This window comes from Python bivittatus, unplaced genomic scaffold (assembly GCF_059951505.1).
Source record: "Python bivittatus isolate LINGU-HERP-01145 unplaced genomic scaffold, Pbiv_v1 ctg000330_np1212, whole genome shotgun sequence".
NCBI classification, from domain to species: Eukaryota; Metazoa; Chordata; class Lepidosauria; order Squamata; family Pythonidae; genus Python; species Python bivittatus.
This window is the reverse complement of record NW_028277058.1, coordinates 27,980,266-27,999,209: the sequence shown is the minus strand read 5'-3', so window position 1 is coordinate 27,999,209 and position 18,944 is coordinate 27,980,266. Positions and strand designations below refer to the sequence as shown.

At 36.6% G+C, this 18,944-nt stretch overlaps 1 protein-coding gene across 8 annotated transcripts in view; it reads right to left on the bottom strand.

Annotated features, from left to right (window-relative positions):
• Positions 1–1,321: 1,321 nt before the first annotated feature.
• Positions 1,322–18,944, bottom strand: part of TMTC3 (transmembrane O-mannosyltransferase targeting cadherins 3) — a 31,228-nt gene continuing 13,605 nt past the window's right edge. For all 8 annotated transcript variants that reach the window (XM_025167192.2, XM_007429064.3, XM_088141869.1 and 5 more), the window contains 9 exons: positions 17,930–18,102; positions 14,933–15,185; positions 11,814–11,962; positions 8,199–8,319; positions 6,852–6,963; positions 5,268–5,371; positions 4,636–4,805; positions 4,246–4,472; positions 1,322–2,940 (listed from right to left, as the gene is read on the bottom strand). In XM_025167192.2, the coding sequence (XP_025022960.1) occupies positions 2,123–2,940; positions 4,246–4,472; positions 4,636–4,805; positions 5,268–5,371; positions 6,852–6,963; positions 8,199–8,319; positions 11,814–11,962; positions 14,933–15,185; positions 17,930–18,102 (2,127 nt within the window). In that variant the 3' untranslated portion in view covers positions 1,322–2,122. The remainder of the gene's footprint in view (positions 2,941–4,245; positions 4,473–4,635; positions 4,806–5,267; positions 5,372–6,851; positions 6,964–8,198; positions 8,320–11,813; positions 11,963–14,932; positions 15,186–17,929; positions 18,103–18,944) is intronic.

The following is an 18,944-nucleotide window of genomic DNA, read 5'->3' as shown; positions in this document are numbered from 1 at the left end:
CCTATGCTAAGACATTTTATGAAAAAGAAAGAGAAAAAAATAATACAGGATTCAGTAAGTTTGCTCATGTAAACATTTCTTCAACATCCGTGGATTTAACATGTTTGAAAAAATGATAATAAAATAAAAACTAAAACACTTTTAGACAATCCAGCGATATATTGAGGAAGAATATATAGTTACAGATATAAAAATGATGAATTCAAGTTTCACATAAGAGATTTAGTTCGCTTATCCTAACAAAGTTGTTAGTGGAAATCAAAGGAAATTCGGTAAAACAGGTATTTAATTGTAATACCCAAAATTTCTGCAATAAAAATGGAAAATGCACATTTGGAATTAAATCAGAAATTTTCAAGCTGAAAACAAATTCTGAATCTATGTGAGGATATAAAGCAACAAGTAATCTTTGTGTAGCTTACATGTATGATTATCACATGACAACCTGTTATGTATAACACGATGATTGGGGGGAGCACACCTCCAGCTACTAGCCTGCTGAGGCATTAAGGTCTACAGAAAAGATCATTCAGGGGGTACATTTGCTGTCAGAGACTTATTTATCTCAAAGAGAAGGCTTTCTTTGCCTTTGTCCCATATTATGGAATTCAGTCCCTGCAATTTCCATTTGTAAGAAGTTCCTGTTCCTTATTAGCGGCCAAGAGACATTTCTTTCACCATACCTTATTTTCATTTTGTTTCTATGCCTGTTTGCTTTCTCCAGCAGGAACCCAAGAAGCTGTCTTATACCATGTCAGGTCATTGCTCTATCTAGCTCAGTACTATCTATCATAATTGGCAGGGCTTTTACAGGGTTCTTTTGGAGGTGTACCTTAAGATGCCAAGGACTGATTCTGGGACTTCCAAAATGCAAATTTATAAAATCCTGTGGGAAAGGATTTTATTTATCTGAGATATATCCCACCTTTTGCCAAAGAACTGAAGCATTCCCTCCCTTCTTTTCGACCTTAATCTCCACAGAAGTCACCTGAGCAGTTGGTAGCTGGTATTATGTGGTCTAGGTCTAAGTTTTCCAAAATAACACACAGTTACCATGATTGCAAATAAAACAGTAATGGTTTGCCATTCTTTATAATGCATTATCACAGGAAGGGAATTTAATCAGTGAGAAGCTTACAAAGATGCCTGGTATATATTATGAGATGTTGCATACCTATTATTCAACCGAAAAGAGGTAAAAAACCCAACACCTTAGAAATGATCCTATAGGTTTCGCATTAAGTGATTTCTTAAAAAAGAATGGACGACAGTTCAGAAAGTTACATTTTTCCTATATTAGAAGTATCACAGGATGGTGCTGAAAAAAAAAATCATGTAACAAGACAAAGCTTTTCAACAGGTATACCTTTTGGGAATCAGTATTCCTGCTTGTCTCCATGATACAGAAAATCACTGTACCTTTAGAGTGATTTATCAAAGTTTGAAAAAAAAATCAAATGCATGCATGCACATACAGAAATACAAGTGGTATTTGCTAGTTCCCTATGCATTCTGGAATATTAATACTTACAGGGAAGCAGAAAAGGTGCAACTTAACATGTACTTAGGAAAAAAAAATGATTGGATGTGTAAACTGAAATAACAGTCACCCAAATTAGTTTGCAATCTTAAAATACTCAGACCAATGATTTTCCCTAGAAAAATCAGTTTGGTGACCAACATACCTGAGGCTCCCTTTAACATTTGTCTTCCAGCATTTTAACTGCTCCTTGAGAACAGGAAGAACTGAACACAGTTGGTTGCAAGTAATTTGCAGCCAGGCCCTAACATGTTTACTTTCAAGCAAGGAGTTTAGTGGGATTTGCTTCCAGGGAAATTAGCTATTCTTCTAACCAGCAATATTAGAATATAGCTTCCATTGCTGGAAAAGTCCTCGTGTGTCAGTTATGTGCAACTCCTTAACCAAGCATACTTGATTAAAAGCCATGGCTTTTCTAACTCTTCACTGGGTAGCTTCTCCAATCTTAGTTAACATTATCATTTCAATATTCTTTCCAAATTCAAAAGCACCTTGTGGTCACTTTGACTTAAAACACATGTAGTGCACGTGTACAATCCTCAAAATAGATGTCAACCTCCCATACAGTGGTGCTCCAAGAAATTATTCACCATTTAATATACGCTCAATCTCTTCCAGTCTTTTCAGTGCAGCAACTCTTTTTTTCTCAATATCTTTTATTTCTTTTGTTGATTTCTTTTTTGTCTCTCTGTCTGTGGAATTTTTATTTCCATGTTTTTTGGGCTTCGCTTGCTCTTTGCTGCCATTAGTGTGTGTAGTCTGAGGGTTTTTCTGCTCATTTTTTACCCCTTTCAAGTTTTCAAACGGAGTTTTTTTTTCTTCCACAGCTGGCACTTTTTCTGCATGAGTCACAGTTGCATCCCCTGGTCTGAGGGAAGCAATTTTACTTCGGACAATGCTTAAATGACGTTGGATGTATTCCTCATGTGGGGCTAAGGCCAGTGTTTCCACTAAGCATTTTTCTGCCTTTAGTAAGTCTCGTTCTTCAAAGTAAACCACACAGAGGTTGTGTTTCCCTTGCACATTGTTTGGGTCCATTTTCAAAATTTTCTCAAAACATTCTTTCGCTCCCTGTATATCTTTCTTTTGGTTCATCAAAATGTCTCCCTTCAAAATCAAACCTTTGGTATGATCTGGGTAGTACCTCAGCAGCTCCTCCAGCACCGGTAAAGCTTTCAGCTCCTTTGCAGTCTGAGAATAAAGCAATGCCAAGTTGAACAATGCACTGCGGAAGCCCGGAAGTAGCTTTATGGCCTTCTTCATCCATATCTCGGCTTCATCATCTTTTTTATCATCCATTGCAAGCATACCTAAGTTAAAATAACCATTTGCATCTTGAGATTCTTCTTTTATATAACTCAGGAGCCTTTTTTTAGCTTCAGGCCTAAGGCTGGCCTCACCTAAAGCAAAGAAAGAACATTAATATGGACTATTCCACAGCTGGGCAGGTAGGATAATATGAACAGAGTCTTTGCTACATGTGCTTGTAGATTTAGATTTATGATATATAATTTTACACTTTGATACAGGATCTTTCTTACAGTCTGAAAGGTCTAGGGGAAGCATATTACACACCAACTTTTTTCTCACAATCTCTATTATCACAGTAATTTTTTTGTCCAACTGAAGTAAATGGATTTGGAAGCCCAAATACTCATATAACTCTTGGGATTTCAATTGATTAATTTCATTACTTTGAGTGGAAAGTATTAACTGATCCTTTCAAATACTGAAAAACATTTGGATGGGCCCAGGAAAACTGCCCCAATGCTTCCATCTCAAAGCCTTTTATTTTAAGTTATTACAATTTCCTTTTTCAAATTTTGTTTGTACCCCCACTTTGGAATAACTAAGATTACAGTGACAAGTTTGCAAATGAATGAACAAAAACTTATTTATAGATATGAAATAATTTAATTTGAGATATCCCACCTTTTTTCCAGAACCCAGGGTTGAATACATACCACTCCCTCCTCCCTACTTTTCCCTGTAATAAAAACCTTGCGGCATAAGTTGAGCTGAAAGACAATGACTTTCCATGGTGAATGTGATCTTGAAGCTGGATATCCTAGGTGCCAGTACAACACCTTAACCACTGCACCAAAAATCACATTAAATCAAAGTAGTACAGCATTGAAGACACAATTCACAATGCAAGGACACTGTCTTGTGTCTAACTGTAAGGGGTCGTTTTCTTATAAGCGAGACTCGGACCTAAGGAGGAGAAATATTAATATGAAGGAATTCAGTTCTGCAAATATATTCTTCAAAGCCAACACCTCAGAGAATCCATCTTGAATAGAGAATATTTAACTTGCTTGTAGGTTGTATTCCTGAGATTAAGGATTGGGTTCTAGAGATATGTGACTTACCCATTTTTGAAAAGGCAATATTTGTTAAAAAAATAACTTAATACAATATGTTTCTCTGTGGCATAAGATTTATGACATTTGTAATGTTAGACAGTAATTAATTATTATTTTCCTAAGGGAGATTTAGAAATTGGTTTGACATATGTTTAATATGTGACATATATCAATAGTTTTGTTATTTTTTTGTTTGCTTTGTTTTTGGAGTTTTTCATGTATTTCTTTCCTTTTCTTTTCTTTTCTGTATTTCCCCCCGTAAAACTTAATAAATAAATAATAATAAAATATAATACATTTTTTTAAAAAATCTTACTTAAAAGTTCTAAGTATACATACCAGATTCTTGCATCAGTAGTGCAGAATTGAACAAGGCTAATTTGTGACTAGGATTCAGCTCTAATGCCTGGTTGAAGTTCTTCAGAGCTTCAGATGGATCTTTCAGTTCAATGTAAACAATTGCCAAGTTATACCACAGGTCTGCATTGGTTCGATCCAATTCAAGAGCCCTAAGGTAAGCTTCCTTAGCTTGCAGAGGCTTATTCATCTTTAGAAGCAATTCGCCCCTGTTGAGAATCAAAACTTTAAATTATGTGGTTTCCATTCACTCTATTTTCTTTGTATTAAAACAGAATTTCTGTTTTAGGCAGTAGAGCTGCCAGATTAGTTCTGAGCATCCTACTCTCATTTTACATTTCATTATGAATATAAGAAAAGATTATAAAATACCTGCTAATGTATGCCTGTTTGAAATCCGGCCTCATGCTAATGGCTTGACGATACAATTGGTCTGCTTCTTCAAGACGAGACTCATTTGCCCGAATCAGGTTTGCAAGGTTTATATAAACATTCAGATGGTTAGGAGCCACTCGCGCAGCATACTTTTTACCTGGAATAATCTGACAGCAGAAGAAAGTGTATTAGGCCTGGAGGAGCATCAACCATACGTTTATCAGAACTATAACGCAATGAAAGTTGTAACAGTTTAAAAGGCTGTAGTTTTAAAATGAAATGCCTAAATTGCAATTATTTTAAACTAAGTATTACTTTCATTTGAATTGAGAATGCATCTTTCTAATATAGAAGCAGGCTGAGATATAACTGTAGACGATCAATAACCTACCATATATTTTTAAATTTTAAAAGTATTTTAAATGTTATAAGTATTATGAACATACAGCCATACAGTATTATGAACATACAGAAAAGAAAAAGGCTGGACTAGATAGATTGCTATTGCTAAAATTTCCAACAACTTCATGTTAAATTAAAAAAAAGTCTCCTGTGCCCCCAATGTCTTCTGCTTAAAAAGGTATTCTAATCTAATGAAAGTTGCCAAATAAGTAGTGTATTTCACTTACCTGTGGCATCAACGATTTTGCAACTAAATAGGATTCTTCCGCTTCTCTGGTTCTGTTTAAATTTTTATAAGTTCTTCCTACATTCATATGGGCACCGATATCATCTTCAAATTGCAAGATAAACAAAACACTTCAGTACTTCCTTTCCCTCTAAAATTGAGTTTAAAATTTTAAACTCAAAATCCAATAAATACTAAACCCTTTGGCCTTCCCACTGCCATTTCTTTCTATCTAAAGCGTGACCAATATGATATATATGATTTTGTTAAACTAATCTCAAGAAGTTCATTTGATAATGAATACAAAACCACAAACATTTTGCAATGTCCCAAGTACAGAACTTAAGGTAAACAATCTTTTGAATATATTTTAAATTGTACCCACTGTAGAAAAAAACATGGTTGTTTATCTTTGCTTGGTCTACTTGACTGTTTAGTTCAGAGGCAGCCAAAGGATGCTTCTAAGCTACTGCTGAATTCTATCAGCCCAGGCCAGAATGGCAATGGTGAAGGATTACAATCTGGCATCAGTTGGAGGGATATATATTGCCTCCCACTTCTGACAAGCACAAGCTCCTTTGATTGATGAATACAAGAGTTCCTAGAGTCTCATGCAAAGATCTTTCCTGTAAACCATTACCTGATTATTTTAAATGGCATTATTAGGGACTGAACATGGAACTTTCTGCACACAAAATATGTGTTCTGGCCCTGAGTTACAGTGCTTTCTCTTAAGAAAATCAGCCATAAAAGATTAATTTGCAATTTAATAACAGCTAGATGGAACAGGAAATTTCTTTAAACAGCTTTTAAAAACATTACATTTAAAGACTCAGGACACAACAAACTTCCCATACTGATTTAAATTCATAATATTATATATGTTCCTAAGATTTCACAGTAATATTTATTTCATTTACACAATTTATATATTACTCCAATGAATCAACCCTGAATTGTTAACAGAAAAATATAAAATAACACTTCCTAGTAAAACTCAATACCCTTAGACCAAAATAATGTAGCTAAAAAAAGCCACCCTGTCACATCACCTCAGATCAAATTCCTGCTTAAAAGGGTACATCTTCAGGACTTTCTGGAATGCCACAACCAATGAGGACAGCCTTATCTCTGGGGGCAGCAAGCTCCACAATGTTGGAGCAACCAAGGGGAACACTTGTCCTTCTGGTACATGGTCCCTTCACCTCTTGCAATGACAAGAACTTATGCAAACCTTCTCTCAATGCCCTTACAGGTACGGCAGAATAACTTTGGTTAAAGTGGTCCCTAATGCAGCCCAGTTTAGCAAACACAAAATAGGTATTATCCTGGAAAGGCATATTATATCCTTCTATACCAAGTTGTGATTAGTGAGTTGTTTTCAGTAAAGCACAGAGGGAGCATTGCAGTAGTAAAATACATAGGGATAAAGACATGAGTCATGAAAGCTTTCTGGTCCAAGTTGGGGTAGCTGATACATCAGGTAATGCTGGGCAAAGGCTTTCCTGGTCATGGGGACAGTATTATTCAAAGATAAGTGTTCTCATATCATTGCCTTTTCCTCTGGCTATTGTTTACAACCCACCTGGCTGCACTTGGGTGGCTTGTATGAAGAATCTCAATGCTCTTTCAAAGTTCTTTTCATTTTCTAAAGCATGACCTACATTATTCCAGAGTTTGGCATTGTTCTTATTTACCTGAACACAGAAAACACAGATAAAGCATATCAAAAACAAAAAGTGCTACATAAATTGAATAATGCATTTATCAAAGCATAATCTATTGATGTGGAATGTTTAGGGGTACGCGTACAAAGATCTTGCCTATGCATGGACTAATGGAATGCATAGAAGCTTTATGGGCACACCAGCACTGTTAGAGGCATTTGAAGCTGAACTCATTTCTTTAGAATTTAAAATACAAAAATGATATTTAGACTTATGATAGATGATAGTAAATTGCTTAATTTTTCAGGACAGAATTCCCCAGCCTGATGCCTTCCAGATGCATGGATGTCAACTTCCAGAATTCTGTACTTGGCATGGCCATACTGAGAATTCTGGCAGTTATAGTTTGCATCTGGAGAGCACCTGATTTGGAGAAGGTTGCTGTAAAAGGTTCAGATGGTGGAATCAGGACAAAAGGTAAATCTGATTTTCAGTAAGTTAATATGATTATTGTCTAGTAGCACATTTAATAATTTCTCACTTCCATCACACTAAAAATTACAACTGGGCAACAAGTTTTAGAAATCTCTCAGTATTACATTCAAAGTTTTAGTTGGATGTATATTATCTTAGGACCTCTGTTTCAGTAGTAGAGTGTCCCTGATTTTTCATCTACAGGGAGTACTCATTTAACGATGCCAATTGGGACCAATAACTCCAATGCTAAGCAATGTGTTTGTTAAGTGAAACATCATGTGACCACACCCAACTTATATTAGTTCTGTTGTGGTTGTTAAGTGAATTACCCGCAGTCGTTAAGTGCGATGTCATATAGCTGCGACTTGTGACTTCCTGCTGGCTTCCCCACTGACTTTGCTTTCGGAAGCTGGCTGTGAGGGTCACAAATGGTGATCACATGACCACGGGATGCTGCAATCGTTGTAAGTATATGCCGGTTGTGAGGTGCCCAAATTGTGATCACATGACCTGGAGATGCTGCGACCACCATAAGTTCAAGGACCAGTTGTAAATCTACTTTTCCTAAGTTCAAATGGTCACTGAATGAGGCAGTTGTTAACCAAGGATTACCTGTATTTATCAATTTCCAGTATCCCTCCTAAACTACCTATTCCTAGAGAGGATGGGAGAGCTCTGATAACTAAAGTATCACAGACTGTTCAACCCTGAACTACTTTTTTTCTGATATAAATCCATCAAGAATGCATTATTGTCAGAAATAAGAGTTTAGAATAATAATATTGTACCTTTAAAGCAGACATAAACAATGTATATTCTGATTCCCAATCCCAGTTCCTCTGCAGTGTTTTTAAGGCATGAATGAACAAAACCAAAGACAAACAAATCCAAGACAGCTTTCTCAGTGTACTAGTAAATAAAAATGAAGAAAGATGTGGTTAATGTAATTCCTGAATTCCCAGGCTAACTTAAATAGTATTTTTCCCAAACGAGGACATTTAACCCATACAAGCCTAGCTTACTTTCTTTACAGTTCTGGATCCAATTCAACATTAACCATATTTTCACAATTAGCTGCTCAAGGAAGCAGAGAAGTTGCTATCAGGGAAAAAACTGCTAAGGCATTTCTGTTAAGTGCAATGTCATTTTGCATTTAGCACTTTATTATAAATAAATGATAATAAGCATATAAAGAGACAAGTGTTGAAAGTTTCTTAATCTAAAGCAATGCTTCTCACCTCCTAGGATTGAAAATCAAACCTATTTAGAAAGAAGTTGCTTCTGCTATCAGTATTACAACTGGCTATATTTGTTATTCAATCCATTGAGCATGTTCTTAGCATGTTTTAAGCATTATCTCAGGAGCATGTTGAATCCCATTTGTAGCTAAATGTGGCAACTCTTGCAAAATGGGATTTCAATTATTTGGAATCTAGACTTTATTGCCAAAATGAAGAAATACAGTTACTTATATGCAACTGGCCATATGAAACTATGGAACAGATATATACCTTACTTATTACAGGAAAGCAATTATAGTTTCAACATTCATTCCTACTTTGCTGCTGTGGTCACACAAAAGTTGATTTGGAGAACCACACCAAGAAGGCAAACCCATAGTATTTTATTGTATGAAGCAAAAGATATAATTTGTGGTTAGATAACCTATTCTAGAAAGCATTCCTTTCAGGAGAATGAATTGCCATGTTCATATCAATGTCAATGATGAAATCATGATGTGCAGTACATTCATGCAAAATTTAAAATGGAAACAAAAGTTGTATAGTTTATCAGACATTTTAAAGCTGATAAAAATTACAAAGATAAGACTAGATTGGTGATATTTATACATGTTGCTCCACACCTGATACCACAGATGTGAATTTCAAAAGAGTCTTAGTTAATACATGACTAGTCACAGAACCACATGTGACAGCATCACTTTTACAGAAATTATTTAAGGCATGTCCTCCTCATATATCCAATTCACTATTTTATTGGTTCTCATTCTAAAGAAGAAAACAATGCAAAATAAAAATTTGCTTTTTTGGCAGAAAATCTGATGAGGCTAATTATTAGGATTCAGATAGTTGAAGTGTAATGATAAGTTGAACAAATGTCTTCACACCAAATACATTTTATCAGGAAAGAGCTCTGGCTGTTTTAAAGACAGATTTCAGAACAAAGCTGGTCCTCCAACTGAAAGAGCAGGGTCAACCATCAAGAGAACTGTGTGGGCATGTGAGCAGATGCCAACTTTCCATTCAAGTTTCACAATTTGTATCAGCGGAAGAATACCATTTATATGTGCATTAGGTTGGCAATGTTGACTGAACTCTCCACTGACATAAGTGGGAACATCTTCTATGACAGTATGCAGGCAGAATTTGGGGTAGATGAAATCTTGCTTGGTTGGTCACTTGAAAAGAAGTCTGAGAAAAGCTGGGCACTCTTTATAGTTTGCAATAAACAACATCCTTTTTGCTACAAGTTCAAGAGCATAGCTACTAACTTACTCTCTTTGCTCCCTTATCCCATTCTAATCACTTACTTTGAGAAAAGGAAATAGATGGTAGCAGATATTCTGACTCTGCCAGAATTTGTTTTTTATCCCAGGATGGGCTTGAAACTACAGCCTCACAATTCCGAGCATAAATAAGGCAGCTGAATTTGCTAGCTTGATTTCGGAAAAGTTAAATCTGCCAAGAACTCTGATTATTCATCACTACCTGCATCCTTTTTTTTTTTGGTCTTCAAAAGGAAATGCAAATATTTTCAGGTGTTTTAAATGAATGTTCAACAAAAGCTCAACTTATTTTGGGGTAAACAATAAGATGCTTTACATCCCTAAATACATCCTTCAAAATGGCTGTCTCCAAGACTTCTGGATTTGAGACCAACCAACTACTCCAATTTGCTCTATAGTTTGCTTTTCGGTTTTTCATAGCAGCAGCTAGGCTGCTAATGTGAAATATTTTAGATTTTCAATCCAGCTGGACCTATCCATAAATTAAAGATACTATTCTAAAACAATAATTTATATCTGATTTCTCAAGCTTGACAACTTTAAGACATGTGGACTTCAATTCCCAGAATTCCCCAGCCAGCATGCTGAGTTGAAGTCCACAGGTCTTAAAGTTGCCATGGTTGAGAAACTCTGATTTAAAAAATGCTAATAAGCCAAATTCTCATGGATTTGCTATTTCTCTCCCTCCAATTCCTTCTATTCTAATTATCCTGTTTAGTCCTAACAATTGATGGCCACTTCCCCTCCAAATGAGAATCAAAAATCTACTTTAAGCCTAGTCTCTGAGTTTAGTTTGGATGGTTAATATAACCATAATTTGCTGAACTACAACTATGGTTTATGTTATACAGGAAACTGAGGGGAGAGATGGAGCAAATATTTTATTTTAGAAACACATATGAGTTGACAGAGCTCATGTTAGCAGCAAAGATGTTAAAAGGGCAGAGTTTGATAGTAATTAAACACAAAACAGTGAGAATTATTAAGAATGAATTATCCTTTCAGAAAAAAATAGATTTAAGATAAGCTTTTTTGAAGTTAGAAAGTTAAACTATAACTTTGAAATCCCTTCTCTCCTTTGCCTTGCCTGTTCTAATATGTGTACTGCATTATTTATAATTCAGAAAAGTAGGGATCCCGATTTGTAACATTAAAAAAAAAAAAAGCAAAAGCAAACTGCATGAAGTTTCAGAAACAGAGAATTGCAATTGCTCAAGTACCAAAACATTTAAAAAAAACCTTAATTTCTCTCTCAGAATCATTAAACAAGAAGATATAGTAATAACAGAACTAAAGGAAAGAGAAAATCATTCAAGGAAACTTAGAAAATCCCTTTCACTTTCACTCAAGCTTAAGAGATGTCCTCAGGTTATTTTAAAATGTTTACAGTATAATATAAAAAGATTAATGCAATGATTGAATTGATGAAACCTAAAATAAGAGGCTAACCATTTGGAAAAGTTTTGCAAATCATTGTTTCAAGACACATTTACTTCTAAGATAGTACTGAAGAGTGTTTTGTTTAAAGGCTAAATTCCTGAACCGCTGGGGAACAATTCGTTCTAATTCTTTTTATCTATTTTATTTTACCTAAATAGTTTTTTATTTCATTGTTAAAACATTAATGACAACTTTAAAAAGCGAAACAGCTTTTAAGTTATATTTTTCTCCACTGGTTCCATATGGCTCTAGATTGAATTTTCTCCACTGGTTCCATGAGAACAGGAAATTCCTACATTTTGCTGATTATGATAATGGGAAAGATGGTAAAGCAAGTAAAGATATTAAGCCATTCAGACAGCTCTTCCATGCAGGCAAATTCACATTTAGTCCTCATTCTTTCCCCCTTTTCCCCAAGCAGTAGTTTTTCACCTACCTGTTACTTGACAGCTTTTTCCACCCATGGGCAACTAGCATGCAGAATCCCATGCTGGGAACATATAACACTCGTTCTGCTACTACGAAGCCAACAGGGAAAAAAAGGTTTGATGCTGGGATGAATGGCAACACTATTAAACAAAGTGCCTAAAAAAAGCAAAAGAAAAAAAAAGACACACAAACACTAGCTAGTAACCCAAAGTAGAAAAATACTTAATCATTATGCAGAACTATAGCACACATTTATATCCCTATTTCTCCCCTCTGGAATTCTGATGGACTTGGTAAGGTACTATTCCATGCACTTACCACATCTAGATTTATACTGTGTCCCTTCAAAGCATGTCCTAGCAACAGTTCAAAGGTAAACTACTTTTAAAAGATATACAAACTTTATCACTTTACAAATCATATAATCATAGCTAATTAAATCAAGATATATATTAAGCTTTTCCCCTAGGTGTATGATCAATCTGTTACACACAAGAACTAAATCTAACCAAACAGAGCAAACCTTTCGTTGAACTGGATCACTATGATTAAAAGCTTTGAAACAAGCCAATCAAAAGCATATTGGTTTAATTGCAAGTTGTGAAAGGAGCAATGGATTGAATACAAACTTGTTAATCATAGAGTCATAGAAATCAAAGGGACTTATATCAGTTCAAAGACTTGTCCCATTGTTTTCGCTGGATGTGCTCTTAAGTCTGATTCAATCTAGAGCCAGCCCTACATGTTCAGGGGAAAGATGCATGTGCCTGTATCAGACTGCCAGAATCAGGCCACAATATATGGCCATATTATAAACAAATGTATTATAATATTTGAAAAATAGCCAAGAATCCAATCAAAGCAGTGTAACTTTCCTTATCAAGAGACTTCAGTCTCTCTTTCAGCCCATTTCACTGAAGAATTTGATACATTTATACACGTTATGAAGTTTAGCACAAAACTGTTGAGAATTTCAGTGATGTCTTTTAAGCAATTAATAATCTAACTCTACAGAACAGCTTTTGCCAGTGTAGGGATCCTCCAGATATGTGGACTTCAAATCCCAGAATTCCCCAGTCAGCAGAGTGATCACAGAGAGAGTTATGTGAGTTGAAGTCCCCATTTCTGGAGGACACTCAGGGCGGAAGTAGGCTACTATAAGGGATCCAATCTGATTTCATCTGCATGCAGTGTTAATATTGGAACAGCTTATTCACAACTTTCCAATTCCTTGAAGCTTACACCGCTTAGCTTTAGCAAAAAATTACCTAAGATTTAACTACAAACAATAGATCAGCATCTGGCACTATACATGCAAGCAACAGGGCTAGCTAGCTCTATTGCCTTCAAAGTTCTTTGTCAGATGGCTGCCTCACTCTGCTTAAAGGCAGGCAGTCCTCCTTCCACTTCCACTGCTGTACATTCTAGATAGGAAGTTTTATACTGCTCTGTGAGAAAGCAATCAGTGTTATAGCAGCATGTGCAAGTATTGGATGCCCAGATATGTCATACTCAGTATGGCCATTACATTACATACATATGTTGCACTGGATAACATCTCCCACAGCACAATCAGTTGTAACGTCCAAGGCACTTTCACCTATGACTTAGACTGATTTTATGTTCGCCTCCTTAAGTAACTCAGGTTCTCAGATGATGCGTATAATTTAGATAAAGAACAATTCACAAGCTTTCCTGGGACAATAAACTGCAAATCAGGCTTTCCAGGAAAAAGAGTGAACTACCTGTTTTCTCTTCACACTGAAATATACAGCCAAATGTCTTTGGATGAATTGCTACATTTTTTCTCCTGCTTTCATATGCTGCTGAGCCACATCAAGACTACTCCCTTAGCAAAAAGTGAAGGCAATTTAATCTTTTACTGCCAAAACTGTTCCCAGTGCTATTGCTACGTTGCTGTAACCTGACAAAAAAGCCCTGCTGCCAATAAAGCCCACATTGTATGAATATATTACAAGAGCCTGATAAGCACAGAGCAGCAAAATCTGCAGATACAAAGTTACACTGTGAAGCAGATGCTCCAAGAAATATTTTAAAAAATTGGGCAAAGAAATAGAAAATGCAATTCATTTTTGATCAATCCAATGTGCCTCACAATTTTGTCTACAATGTACTAGCTTGATGAATGTCGACAACATTTTCCTGAGTGCTGAACTAATGCAACTCGAAGTGTTGCAACATTCAAGGACACAAAGCAATGTAGGGATGCAATGTGAACAATGATAAAAAAAAACCCCACACATACAGAAAATACTTACTGAAATGTAAACATGCGTACACAGAAGTACTGCACAACAGAACATGCAACAGAACTTAGTCTAATTTAACTAAATCTGGTGACAAATGGGAGCCCTCTATTCATATATGCGCAAAACCCACTCAGGAATCTTCCTACCACTTACACTGAATTGGGACAAAAGTAGCTGCTGGAAGAAAAAAATCAGGTCTAGTCATGTGTTGGAGGCAGAGGAATCCAATCTGGTATGTATGTATGTATGTATGTATGTATGTATCTGCCTGCCTGCCTGCCTGCCTGCCTGCCTGCCTGCCTGCCAGTAACACAAAAGAGTCCACCTAGGTCTCCAGTCACTCACTGCTTGTGAAAGGCACTAGCTCTGGGCTAGATCTGATGTAGTTTAAGTAAGGCTACTTACACTAGCAAAGCTGTTGAAATGGAAGGGCTCATATGCATTAAAGGAATAAAATCAGGTAATTACAATTCCTTCCCATGGGCCCTCAGAAATGTATGTACAAGACCATTCACAAAAGCTATAAATTATATCTCCCTGCTTTAAACACTTTAAGGAATCATATTAATGCATCTTCATCTTCTATCACCCAAGGTACTAGAAGCTGAACATCTCTATATACAATTCCAGACCATCCAATTCATTTGGAAGCCTGGAAAAATGTTTCCATTATAAACTTACTACTTTCATTTGCAGCACAGCATGCAGGTAAGTGACAGAAATGCAGGAGGGAAAGGTGAACTGGACTGAATATCCTTATTTGCAGGAATGATTGGGATAATTTTTCCCATGTAAGATGAGATCATAGCCTTTGTTCTTACATTTGAACTCTAGCCTGCAGCGAAATGTCACTTACCATTAATACAGTCTTGGAGGAGTCCCCAGCATATCGGAGACTGAAGACCACCAAAGTACCCAAAAAGCAGAAGAAGGTGATTGTGGCAATATTTCTTACATCTAGCACAGATTCTACCAATGGGATGGTGCCCATTGTCCAATCACAGCACAATTCAGAAGGATTTAGAAGCAGCCAAGCATTTACTGGAAGGAGGTAATTGAAAGTCAGCTGCCTCACAGGAGATGGACTCACAGCAGCTGGGTTATCAAACCTAGAAAGAAAGAGTTCATTTGAGATGCATCCTTATGATATGACGTAAACAGGAGACTTATCTTAAATCTTTGGGTCTAAGATCTTAAATCCAGGACTGAGTGCAATAGTATTCTGTAAAATGGATGACCTAAAGACAGAAGTTAGAGGAAAGTGATGATTTTTTTTTCCAATTCCCTTTTCAGCAATTTAAATGCTGAAGGCAGAAAGCTTCTTCAAAACTGCAAAGTGGGACAGTAGCAATGGTGAAAACTGCTGCCCCAACCTAACTGGACTCTTGTGTTCTCTGCCAAGAGAAGGAGTCCTTCCATTCATGAAGGGTCAAGCCATAGTTAGAATTCCTGCAAAGCTGCCTTGCCCATTTACTAAACCAAGGGGGAAAAAAAATCATGCGCCATAGTTTAACAGATACAAGCTACGGTCCAAAGTAAGCAAATTAAATTAACAGATCTATATTGGCCAGTTTGAACTGGGTTAGACAATTTCTTAAAAGGTAGTGCAAGCAGAACTTTACTGGGTTCAAGGTTCACTTATCATATATAAGCCCAGAATGGACTGGGGGACCAGGATGCCCAGTAGATTGCTTTGCTGCTACAGACCTGATAAACTGCTGAGATCACCAAGGTAGTTCTATTGTATAGGCCTAGGACTGCAGAGTGCTACTGCAGTCGTGCCTGATATATTTCATGAGAAATATGTTGCAATGGTCCTTCTTCCCCCAAGCCTTCTTTACATAAATATTGGATGAATGCTTTTTGCTTCTGTTTTCCTTGCTCCTTACTGTAAATGGCTTTTAAATATATTTAAAGACAATTTAAACTGCTTTGGGATGCTCTTATATGTATAGTAAATAGTATAAAATATATTAAATAATAACCACAAGTCAGTCGACTATGGGGTATATTGAAGTCTATCAAAAAATTATGCAAAAAAGCACCAGTTCTCAGGGCTGAGATAGCAATTAACTCAATAGCCAACCACTGCTTGGTTTCAAAGCCAGCAAGTGCAGAGCAAAGAATCCACTGAAACATGGGAAAGGGACCAGGGTATAAACTGCTATGGGTATAAGGAGGAGGAGTAGTCATGTTGACAGAGGACCCTCAACTGTTTAATACAATTTCAGTGACTTTGCAGTAGAAATTCTTGTCTAACCACAGCATGTCAAGGGTCTGAGAACTTCTGCTGAGTTCAAACTTGGCAGCCAAATTAAGCTGTGTAAAGTTGAGGGCTGGAGATCTATGGTTGAATCCTGGATCAGGAAATATGACAGAAGGAGGAGGTATGCATGCACCCTATCTTTTGTACATTCATCTTCTATCCACTTTCAATCCCTATACTCACAGGGGAATGCCTGGATAGGCTTATATGTTTGTTGAAACAATGAAGAATGTGACATATAAAGGTGTACATCAAGGAGACACATAAACTGTAGTTCAGATGAATTTGTACCATGTACTTTCTAATACAGGTAGACCTCATTTACCAACTGCCTCGTGCAGTGACTGTTCAAAGTTATGACGGTGCTGAAAAAATAACTCTGCAACCAAGGCGCACATTTAAAACCTTTGCAGTGTTTCTCTCTCTGTCATATGTTCGCCATTACAGTCAGTTAGTATGCCTCGTCCTGTGCCTGACCCTTCCCCACCCCCCTTCGCAGAGTGGAAAGATTGCACTAAAGAAGTGCCTCTCCTGTGCCTACCCTGTTTTTTTTCTCCTCCCCTTCCCTCACAGAGCGATTAGAGAGGAAGAGAGTAAGCAGGCACACAATGGGGAATACACATTGAAAGGAAGGTGCTAGCACCAGCTGCTTTTCTATCACCATATTAGCATATTAATAAATATTACTGAAATGTCTTAACTAGGATGGCCATCATGGTTTGTATACCACTCCAGAGTGCCCCACTCGTACGTCCAGGGTTTCCTGAATGGGTGGGAGCAAGAGAAAGACTTCATGCACCTATTCTGCCTATTAAATAGGCAGAATAAAAACTATTAAAATGGATAAAATAGTTTTAAAAACTATTTAAAATGGATCCAAAAAATCATGTCAGCGGCCACATCTCCAGTAGCCTTCCCAGATAGGACAGAAAGCAATCTCCAGGCTGAACATGTTTGTTCAGTTCTGATGTTGACCAATGGGGAAGTAGGAAAACCCCTTCTTGTATAGACCAGACTATATCAGGGGAAGCTTTACATCTGGAAAGCCTTGTCTCAAAGCTCTCCCTTGCATGCTCCATGACTTTATTTATTTATTTATTTATTAAACCAATTTATATAGCTGCCCATTTCATCACAGGCGACTCTGGGTGGCGTACAACAAAGCTAAAAACAGTCAATAAATACATTAAAAAATTAAAAGCAAAATAAAACAGAGAATAAAAGGAAGTTATTTTATTTATTAAACCAATTTATATAGACGGTGGAGTGGCTGCTTCCAGTTCGGTAGAAATACTGGGTGTCAGTGAAAGCCCTGAATGCTGGACAGGAAGAGTTGGTGAACTGCCTACCCATTGCAGGTGGAGTTCTTCATTCCTGATCTAAGGTACTGTACAACTAAAAAAACACAAACTTCTAATGTGTAAGCATCTGCAAACTATTTTGTTGTAAGATAAAACACATATCCCGGAATACGTTTGCTTTGCACTGAAGCTAAGGAGTAGAAATACTTCTTCAAACAGAAATATTTGCCCACTTTTCCCCCAAGTACTTTCACTTTTTAAGAGTATTACAAATACTGGATTTTACCTTGTAAACACTGGTAACTGTGACTGAATAACCTGGACTCTGATCACAACAAGTAGTAGAGTACTGAACATCAGAACTATTAGTTTCAGTAGCATTTGGAGCATACAGTAAGGAATGCTGCCTTTGCCTTGAAGAATCTGTAACACTGTATCCCAAAGAACTGGCAAAGTATACTGGAAAAGGAAATAAGAATATGCATAATATTCAAATGAATCTTCTGGCCCCATTCATCACAGAAGCAAACTTCTTCAACATGATGCAATCCAAGTGTGATGGTCTATAACTCCCCAAATTCCCAACCAAGGTAACAGTTAGCAATTCTAGGGATTTTATTCACCTGAAACTCACCAAATGGAAGAAAGACACTTCAAACAGCATTCAAAACCCTTCTTGGCCCTTTTATTTCAACAGGAAATATTTAAACAAGTTTGTCTTACGATTAATGTGACCAGATGTTTAAGTTTTATTCATTGATCATATTGAGTTCTACCATTCATCAAAATATTTTTCTATTTAATAATCTATTAAGATTCTATTCACTGCCAGTACATTTAACACAAATCCAATGCTTAGTGCATTTCAAGTACCAATTAACACAGCAGTGGCTGTATCTCTATACATACTAGGATGCTTAGGACCCCAAGCCATATTCTTCATATCCCTGTCTTGTAGGAAGTAATTCATGATAGCTCCTAGATTTAGAATAGTCCTTAAAATTTGAGTCGTCGTATTATGACAATTTAGCTGTACTCCACTCTACTCCAAGGTTTGCTTGTTCTATACTGATCATTTATTTTTAACTGGTTTGGTTATCATGGAAAGGCCTCCAACTTAAAAATATCTATGATTTGATGTCATTGTACCAGAAGCAATGGGGTACAGGGGAAACAATTTTAATAGATAAGAACTGGGAGGTTTGTGGATGCCTTTGCCAGTAATTTGATAATAGGAACAGAGTTTTCATTTGGTATTGGACAAGAACTTACTGCACATGACACATCATTGGTATCTTGCA